Source organism: Pelecanus crispus, chromosome 18 (genome assembly GCF_030463565.1).
Source record: "Pelecanus crispus isolate bPelCri1 chromosome 18, bPelCri1.pri, whole genome shotgun sequence".
NCBI classification, from domain to species: domain Eukaryota; kingdom Metazoa; phylum Chordata; class Aves; order Pelecaniformes; family Pelecanidae; genus Pelecanus; species Pelecanus crispus.
This window is the reverse complement of record NC_134660.1, coordinates 7,818,516-7,827,845: the sequence shown is the minus strand read 5'-3', so window position 1 is coordinate 7,827,845 and position 9,330 is coordinate 7,818,516. Positions and strand designations below refer to the sequence as shown.

The 9,330-nt window shown below is 56.7% G+C and overlaps 1 protein-coding gene across 1 annotated transcript; it reads left to right on the top strand.

The window, feature by feature from the left end:
• Nucleotides 1-7,395: 7,395 nt before the first annotated feature.
• Nucleotides 7,396-8,157, top strand: LOC142595205 (feather keratin Cos1-1/Cos1-3/Cos2-1-like). The gene is made up of 2 exons (XM_075722872.1): nt 7,396-7,474; nt 7,850-8,157. The coding sequence occupies exons 1-2, from the start codon at nt 7,396-7,398 to the stop codon at nt 8,155-8,157; spliced, it is 387 nt and encodes a 128-aa protein (XP_075578987.1).
• The last annotated feature ends 1,173 nt before the right edge of the window (nt 8,158-9,330 follow it).

Sequence of the window (9,330 nt, the reverse complement as noted above, 5' to 3'; positions counted from 1 at the left end):
TCTACCTCTCCTATCTTCCACTCACCTTTTTCTTTCTTTTCTTTGTTATCTTGTCCTCCTCTCAAAGCCTGCAGTGAGGGCCCCAGAAACCAGCCTGCAGGGAGCTGCTAGCCTCTCTCCCTTTGCCAGGCACGTCCCCACATGCCCTGTGGGAACTCTGCCACAGCAAAAGGGAAACAGCTTCTTGGCTGCTCCTGCTGCTCGCCTCACTGGGGGCCTCCACTTGGAGGGACCTCATTTCCCTCTCCAAACTCATTAAAATTTACTGCAACCTTGCCTGTGTCCATTAGGTGGTCTGTCCATCTGCATACTGAGTGCTGACGAAGAAAGCCATTGCTTTGTGGAAGGAAATAGGTGGGGGCACAGGGCAACCCTTCATCACTGCTCGAGGCGTTGGAGGGTGGGACGCACTGCAGCGAGTCCCCTTCCAGGCACTGCCTCTTGAAGCTGAGGAAGACAGCACTAGTTACTCCACTGCTGGAGTAATGGCAATCAGTCCTTGCCTTGCTGCGTCTCTGCTCAGAATTACCCCCTTGGCCCTGGAGCACACCATATGAACAGCAATCTGTTGTCCTCCAGAGAGGCACTGTGGGCATGTGGGAGGCCCTGGGGAGGTCAGCAGTCTCACAAACTCCCCTGTCCCTGGGAACGCAACACCCCCTTGGCTGAAGGCAGGCCCAGGACAGTGACTGTTGCATGAACATGCAGCGCTGCTCTGTGCTGCCTTGTCTGCCTCAAGCACAGCTTTCCTGAGGCCCAGCAGCTCTACAGACCCACAAGTGCCGCAATGCAACTCTGCTCTGGAAAGGTGCTGTGGGAGAGGAGATAACTCCCAGCTCCACAGGGTCATGTCACTGACAGTGCGATTTGATTCCAGCCTAAATCTACCCTCCTTTAGCTTAAAACCATTCCTCCTTGTGCTGTCACAAGAGGCCTTGCTAAAAAGATTGTCCCCATCTTTCCACCAAGCACAAGGTTCCCTTTGTTGCCTCCGTCTCTGATTCTTACCCAGAAGCTTTTGACGTGCTCGTGGCTATTCTTCAGGGACAGCTCTTCACTACTGTATCGATCATCTTATCGATCTCAGAAGAGAGGACCATCTTATAAACTCAGGGGTGTTTCTGTCTACAATGGGGGCAGACCTCATTATGGGATGCAGTGGGAAAAGTGTTTTAAGGTGGTGATGTGGCTGAGGGGGCTTTTGGTTTACAAATTAGGAGAGAGCCTCCCTGGGCCAGGCTGCTCTTTGTAGGGCAATGAAGACCGTGTGGCTGCTGGCACAGTGTCCAGCACCCTGCTCAGTAGTGGTCTTGGCTCCTTTGTCACTGTGTAACCAGGCAGCTTCTCACTCACCTTGTGCTCTGCTTCCTCCCTGCTTCTCTCCCAGGTTCACCTCCAACCCAGAGACATGGGTTGTCCTGCTACGACCAATGCCAGCCCTGACGGCCCTGCAGCCCGACCCCACTGGCCAACAGCTGCAATGAGCCCTGTGTCAGGCAGTGCCAGAACTCCACCATCATCTTTGAGCCCCCTGCTGTGGTGGTGACCCTGCCTGGCCCCATCCTCAGCTCCTTCCCACAGAACACCGTTGTGGGCTCCTCCACCTCTGCTGCTGTTGGCAGCATCCTCAGCTCTGAGGGAGTGCCCATCTCCTCGGGGGGCTTTGACCTCTCCTGCATTACCAACCGCTACTGTGGCAGAAGGTGCCCTCCCTGAGAAAGCTAATGGGCATAGCTCTTGGGAAGGCTCCCCAGGGACTACAGACATAGCGCTGAACAAAGAATGAATCTTCAGGCCATTGCTTTCACAGGAATTCACCATCCTGAACTGCTCCTGCAAATGCTGGCAGGAAGGGGCCAGCCTGCGTTTAGCTGGAAACATGGGCTGTGTCTCTCCACCCATGCTTCCACCTACCTCTTTCTTTCTCTTTTCATTCTTTTCTTCTGCTCCCCTGGGCTGCAAGGATCTCTGCAGGAAAGGCAGACAGATGCCCTGCATGAACTTCACCGTGGCCAAGGGTGAGAGTACGGTCTTTTACTTGCCCCGGGTGACCCCTGCATGCAGGGGCTCTGCTTGGAGTGACCTCGATTCCCTCTTTAGACTCATTAAAGATTTCTGCATCCCAGCCTGGGCCTCCAAGTGGTCCTTTCCTCCATGTATGCCCTCCCAAGCTGCTCAGGGAGAATGGATTTGCTCTTGGCAGGGGTGAGATGAGGGTATGAGGAGACCCTTCACTAATCCCAGAAGAATGGCAGGTTGGGACACACTGCAGAGGGTCCTCGTGGCAGCACTATCCCTTGGCAGTATGCCAAACCACCCAGACTACCTCAGAGCAAGTGGCCATCAGCCCTTGCCTTGCGGTGGCTCTGCCCAGCTCTAGCCCCACAGAGCCTGCAAACAAGGAGCGCAACCTCTGCTTTCCTCAAGTGAGAAGCTAGGACTCTGGGAGGCCATGGAGGCAAGCCACCCTGTAAGCTCTATAGGGAATGGGGCACCTCTTGCTCTAGTCAGTGCTGTGCTGGGGAAGGAGGAGAGGACAGAAGAGGTCCCCAAAGGACAGCAGGAGTGCCGATGGGTGGAATAGTCTCAGGGATGGCCCATGGCCTCACCTCCACCTTCTCCTCCCCACCATTGCTCATCTAGAGCCATGGCCAGCACACATGGGCATGGGCAGCAGGGATCACCCTCCCAAGCAGCCCTACCACCACGCCTACAGCACTTGGCAGGGCCCACGTTTTGGCAGGCATGCAGGGCTTACACCACTCACAAGTCGGTATTGGGATTAACCACACTGGGTCACACACTAGAGTCCCTGGGAGCCCAACAGCCCCATGGGCCAGGGCAGTCCAAGGACAGTAACCAGTGCCCACAGCCCCATCGCTGCTCTGTGGTGCCTCGTCACCCCAAGCAACCAAAGGTGTGCTGGGGTAAATCTTTTGTGTCTCTCGGTGTCAGAAGAATAAAATCAACCGCTGCTGCAAGGCAAGGTAACCACTTTACCCCAGATGAAAGTCTCGACCTGCCAGGGCTGAGGAGCAGGTGGTAGACCACGGTAAAGAGAACTTGGCAGAGCCAAGCCATTTCTGGTTTCTTGCAATGGGCCTTTGCCATGTAAGGGCTGACTCTGGTAATGCCTGGGTGCATGGGTTTCTTAATTGCCCCATTCTTAATTGCTTACTTTGAATGTCCAAGGAGCCTGTCAGCGGTAATAACAGCCTTGGGTGGAGATGGTGGTGCCTGTCCTTGGGAAGGGAAAAACCAGTGGGAAAGTGTCCCCTCTGTGACACATTTCTGAGACGATGCTGGCAGGCCAGAAGGTGCCACGTTAACCCAGAACACTCTGAGCCCTTTCTGGGAAGCAGGAGAGCCTTGTGGGAAACACCCGACTCCCCTCCCTGCCTTGCACAGAGCCTCTCAGTCTCCACAGGTAGCGCTGAGCGAGGGCGGCTCTTTGCTGCCTTCAGGAGCACTGATCCGCAGCCACCATCACGGAGAAGAGGTGCTGAGCTCTGTTGGGTCTGGCTGAGATGGAGTGAGTTTTCCCCATAGCAGCCCTCATGGTGCTGTGCTTTGGACTGGTAGCAAGAAAGGTGTTGACAACACACCGGTGTTTTGGCTGCTGCTGAGCAGTGCTCCACAGCATCAAGGCTGTCTCTCCAATATTCCCCCATCTGGCTGGGGGCGGGTAAGAACTGGGGAGGGGGCACAGCCTGACCCAAAGTGAACAAAGGGATATTCCATACCATATGATGTCTGCTCAGCAATAAAAGCTATGGAAAGGAGGAGGAGGGGGGTGATCCGTTCTTATGATGTTTGTCTTCTGGAACGACCGTTATGTGTACTGAAGCCCTACTTCCCAGGCAGTGGCTGGACATTGCCTGCTAATCGGCAGTAGAGGATATATCTTCTGTTTTCCTTTGCTTCTGTGCGCGACCTTTGCTTTTATTTATAAAACTGCCTTTATCTTGACCCATGAGTTTCTGCCATCTTATTCCCCTCCATCCCCGCACCATGTCCTGCTGAGGAGGGCAGGAATGGAGTGGCTGGGTGGGCACCTGGTGCCCAGGGAAGGTCAGCCCACCTCATGAGCCCAGGCACTGACTGCAAGGAGGACCTGGGGATGCCGATGCCGGTGTCGATGCCGAAGCCCTTCCCAGTACCGGTGGCGGTGGCGGTGCCAGGGGGCGGAGCGGCAGCGCCCCCTGTCGGTCCCGGCCGGGGCTGTCCCCCCGCCCCCCACACACACGCCCGGCCCCGCCCGCCGCGGTTCGTGCCCGCCCGCAGCCCCGGCTCCTCTCCCCGTGCCTCCCACGCCGCAGTAATACACCGCCGCGTCCCCGCGCCGGGGCCGGGAGAGCCGCAGGGCGCTGGACCGGCGGTCTGCCGCCACCGACAGCTGCCCCGGAGGGTCCTGCACATTCTTGGAGTCTTTAACAGTGGCCACGATGAATGTGGGGCCTCGGCCCGGGAGCTGACGGTACCAGTGGATAAAGTCGTTGGTGTTTATGTTGGGGTGTGAGCAGCTGATGCTGATGCTGGTGCCCTCGGTGGTCTCTGCCGAGGGGTCCTGCTGCACCTGGGCTCTGCCCACAGCCACTGCAGAAGAAGAAGGGAGGCCCAAAGGTCATCAAAGATCGCCCAGCTCTCATTCTCCCAGACAAACTGTTGTGAAGAATGGAAGTGAGACAGAGCCAGACTGGAACGGATGGAGAGCTGTTCAGCTGGGATGGGGAGTGATCCTGGTGTGGGTGTGTGGAGTGAGGGACAAAGGCTGGCAGGGATTTTGAAACTGATGCATGCAGAGATGGGATGAAAATCAGGTGCATGGATGGATGGACAGCGAGAGGGAGAGGTGACGGGAGAGTTGGGTGTGTTCCAGTGAAGGAAGGAGGGCTGAATTCAGAACAGAAATAAAGGCTGAATGCACAGGGGGATGAGAGGATGTATGGCGCGGTGCAGGAAAGCAAACCTGTTGCCACAGCTAGGAAGGAAGCAGAGGGAGAGATGAGAGAGGGGTCTCAGAGCAGGAAGAGGGGTTAGGGATGGTAGCTGCATGGAGAGATGGGTCAGAAGAGCGGTGGATGCACGGATGGAGAGAGGAAGAGTAGCCAGCGAGAGTGGGTGTTGCAGTGAAGGAGGGCGGAAATCAGGGCAATAGTAAGTGCGGAATTACCCGAGGCAAGAGTGCGTGCCCGGAGAAGCAGGCGCACATGCCAGCCAAGTTGTGATGGTAGAGATGATGGGAACAAAGGAGGCTACGTAGGGGGGACTGCAGAGCTCTGGGAAAAGGGGAGCAGAGAGGGCAGAGAGGCCGGGAGGGGAAAGAGACGGTGCAGAAGGAGAGGGCCGAGCTGGCGCTGGGCTCCCTGGGGAGCAGCCCGGGCACAGAGCCTACCCCCCCGCCACCGCCGCCAGCCCCGCGCACCCAGCAGCACGGCGGCCAGCCCCGCCAGCCCTGCGCCCCGGCACCGCCGCATCCCGCCGCTCCGCCGCCCGCGCCTCGCTGCCCGCCGCCAGCCCCGGCTCTCTGCTCCGGCCGCGCCGCCTCCTCTCCTCTCCTCTCCTCTCCTCTCCTCTCCTCTCCTCTCCTCTCCTCTCCTCTCCTCTCCTCTCCTCTCCTCTCCTCTCCTCTCCTCTCCTCTCCTCTCCTCTCCTCTCCTCTCCTCTCCTCTCCTCTCCTCTCCTCTCCTCTCCTCTCCTCTCCTCTCCTCTCCTCTCCTCTCCTCTCCTCTCCTCTCCTCTCCTCTCCTCTCCTCTCCTCTCCTCTCCTCGCCGCCGCCGCCAGCTCCGCCCCTGGGCTGAAGCCCTGCGCCGGCGCCGCTCGGGGGCTCGCCCGGGCTCCCAGTGCTCAGCGGCTCTGCACGGGCACAACTTTGTCTCCTGGAAGCCCACTCTGCCCGTCCTCTCCCACCAACAACAAGCCTGCCCAGTGCCCGCTCCAGCCTGCGGCAGCTGCAGGGCCCTCACCCGCCACATGCACCAGCTTCCCAGAGCTGCCTGCCACCGCAGGGGCTGCAAAGAGCAGCCACGCATTTCCTGCCCAGGGGAAGGAAGGAGCAGGCTGCAGAGCCTCCCTTCAGCTGCCTGTTTAGCCTGTTTCTTAATCAGAACTCCCCATGTTCCAGCAGCTGTTCATTGCCTCTACTCCTGCCACAAAGCACTTCCAGGGCCTACTCCATCTCCTCTCTTTCCTTTCAAACAGGTACTTCCTGGACCTGCTGGGAACAAGTTGGCTAACAGAGATGAGTGTAGTGTGTGTTTCCTGTGGTTGGGTGTTATCCCCAAACTTGCAGGAAGTGCCATCCTTCCCATTATTCCTGGTGTTCATGAAAATGTTCAAGAGTATTGGTCCTACTAAGTGTCTTGTAGCTGGGCTTTGCACTACTCTTTGAGCCTGATAGTCCAGCCAATGTTGCACCCACCTTATCAGCATCTTCATGAATCCATTCATCTCCAGTTTGATCATAAAGGAGGTACGAGAGAGGCTGTCAAAGGTCTTCCTAAACTCTAGGTGCATGCATCCGCTGCCTTTTCCTTGCCCACAGTACCTGTTACCTCAGGAGAAAGCAATGAGGTTTGCCACCAGCTAGGAATCTAGCTTCCTTCCAGCAAGTAAACACACAAACACACAGGCTCACGCACACCTGCATGGAATCATGCACAAATTTGTGCTCCCATGTCCATCCATGCAAACACAGCTGCACACAAAAGCACACAAGACAGGAACACCCATAGGAACACAACCAACCCTCAGGACTCTGCTGAGGACACCTGGGGACAACTGTGGCAATGCTAGAGCATTGTGGGCAAGGACAAGGCCCCAGGCATGCCCATGGCATCACCTGTGTGCTCACAGACTGCACAGAGAGGGACTGAGTCAAAACAGGTCAGAATTTTTTCCTGAGGGCAGTGTTAGGCAGGATGGGGTCAAAACCTAGGAGCACAACGCACACACCTGGGGAGGCAACAACAAGTGAGCATTGGGGTGATGTGAGGAGGGAGGGAAAGATAAGGACATAGGACGTCCTCATGCATGGGAGCCCATGGTGTTCAGCTGAGGGTGGCTGGACCTTCTTCCTCAGAACACCACTGCAAACAGCCCCACCACAGTGACCCAGGCTGACGTCACTTGCCTGCCCTGGACTCATCCAGCACCTGAGCTGAGACTTCTGCCAGCACTGCTGCATTCCTGTCCTACAAATGCTGGGGCCTCTCATCCGAGGGCTCAGAAGAAGCCTTCATTGGGAAATGGGCATGGCACAAATCTGGAAATGAAAAGGCATCAGTGCAGGAAACCAAAGCACAGCCCATGTCATTAGCTGCGCTGGTTTGCATTCAAGATGAGCTTGTCCGAGAATTGCTACCTCTGCCGCGGGTGCCTCTGGTCCTGCGGCAATGAAGGGCAGGTATAAAAGGCAGCGCAAGTGCCTGCTCTCTCATCCACTTCTCTTGCCTCCTTCTGCTTGGCAACCAGGTGAGTCTGAAGCCCCTTCTCCTCCTCTTCCAAACTGAGATCTCTCCCTGATGGACCTCTCAGCTGATATTGGCTCTGTGCTTTGCTGGGGCTTGGAGCATCTTGCCACAGGAGCAGAAGTGGGGAGAAGGTCTGGTTAGAGAGAGGCTGGGATGTGGCTGCGGGGGCTTTTGGCTCATGAATTAGGAGAGAGTGTCCCTGGGCCAGGCTGCTCTTTGTAGGGCAATGGAGACCATGTGGCTGCTGGCACAGTGTCCAGCTCCCTTCTTAGTAGTACCTTGCCTCCTTTGTCACTGTGTAACCAGGCTGCTTCTCACCCATCCTTGTGTTCTGCTTCCCCCCGCCCTCTCTCCCAGGTGCATCTCCAGCCCAGAGACATGTCCTGCTACAGCCCGTGCCTGCCCTGCCAGCCCTGCGGCCCGACCCCACTGGCCAACAGCTGCAACGAGCCCTGTGTCAGGCAGTGCCAGAACTCCACCGTCGTCATTGAGCCCTCTCCTGTGGTGGTGACCCTGCCCGGACCCATCCTCAGCTCCTTCCCGCAGAACACTGTTGTGGGCTCCTCCACCTCTGCTGCTGTGGGCAGCATCCTCAGCTCTCAGGGAGTGCCTATCTCCTCTGGGGGCTTTGACCTCTCCTGCATTACCAACCGCTACTGTGGCAGAAGGTGCCTCCCCTGTTAAAGATGCTTGGGAAAAACCCAGGGAGACACCTTGAGGAACTCAGAACATGGTGCTGGGCACAGGATTGATCTTTTGGATGTTGTTTTCAGCATAGCTGACCGACCTTGCCTTTCTCTCCCTTTTCTTTGTTTGCTTTGGTTTGCAGTGGCAGCAAGGTTCCCTCAAGGCAAGCCTCGTAGGAATCGTCTGTCTCCTCTTCAGTCTCATTAAAGTTCTGGTGCATTCAAGCCTGGCCTCCATGTGGTCCTTCCCTCTGTGGACACTCCCCAAGGTGCACAGGAGAAGGGTGTTGCTCTGGGGTGGAAGGAAGGTGAGGTCACAAGGAGGCCGCTCTCTTTCAGAAGGACTGAAGACCAAAAGCCCTTCTCCGGTCTCTTCCTTCCAAGGGTGCTGGAGGATTTCCAGCTGCTGGGCAGAGACCACTGCTCCCTCTACACTGTCATGTCCTATGGCCACAGCTTGCCTACCTGCAACCCGCTGTGCTATGGGGCCATCCTGCATCAGGCTGTGTGCATCTGGCTGGTGGCAGGGACATGGCTGGCCGGTTCCCTGCCTCCTGCTCTGCATACAAGACTCACCTCCCAGTTGTCTCTCTGTGCCCACAGGCACATCTGCCACTTCTTCAGTGTTCCGCCAGCCGTGCTGGCCATGGCTTGTGCTGGCACTTCTGCAAACAAGGCTGTGATTATCTTCAGTGTTGGCAGTGTGGCCCTCCGCTGCTTCGTCTCCGCCTTCACTTCTTACAGGCACAGAGCAAGAGCGATCCTGTGGCTCTGCTGTGCAGAAGGCAGGCACAGAGCTGCCTCAACCTGTGCTTCCCATTTCACCCCGCTCCTGCCATGCACGCTGCCCAAATGAGCTCTCGAGGGAGAGGGATTCTCTACTGACTTCTGTGCTGTGCTTTACACCTCACTCTTAGTAAATAAAATGGATCAAGATCCCTTCAGGGAACATGTCCTTCCAGCCCTGTGGGACCAGCTCAGATTCCAGACATCTTCATGTAGGAGCTTATTCCACCCAGACTCCCTGCCCTGCAGGGAAGAACCTCAGAGCCATCTTTGTTACCGGCATAATTCATAGAAATAGCTGTATAGTATATGTATCCATACATAGAATTCATCAAATCACAGAATGGTTTGGGTTGGAAGGGACCCTGAAAGAACATCTAGTCTA

What these genes read in the sequence shown, in the direction of transcription:
- LOC142595205 (XM_075722872.1), top strand. Translation starts at nt 7,396, where the DNA reads ATGAAGGGCAGGTATAAAAGGCAGCGCAAGTGCCTGCTCTCTCATCCA. An exon ending in TCCTTCTGCTTGGCAACCAG is followed by an intron (nt 7,475 to 7,849) that starts GTGAGTCTGAAG and finishes TCCAGCCCAGAG; the next exon opens with ACATGTCCTGCTACAGCCCG.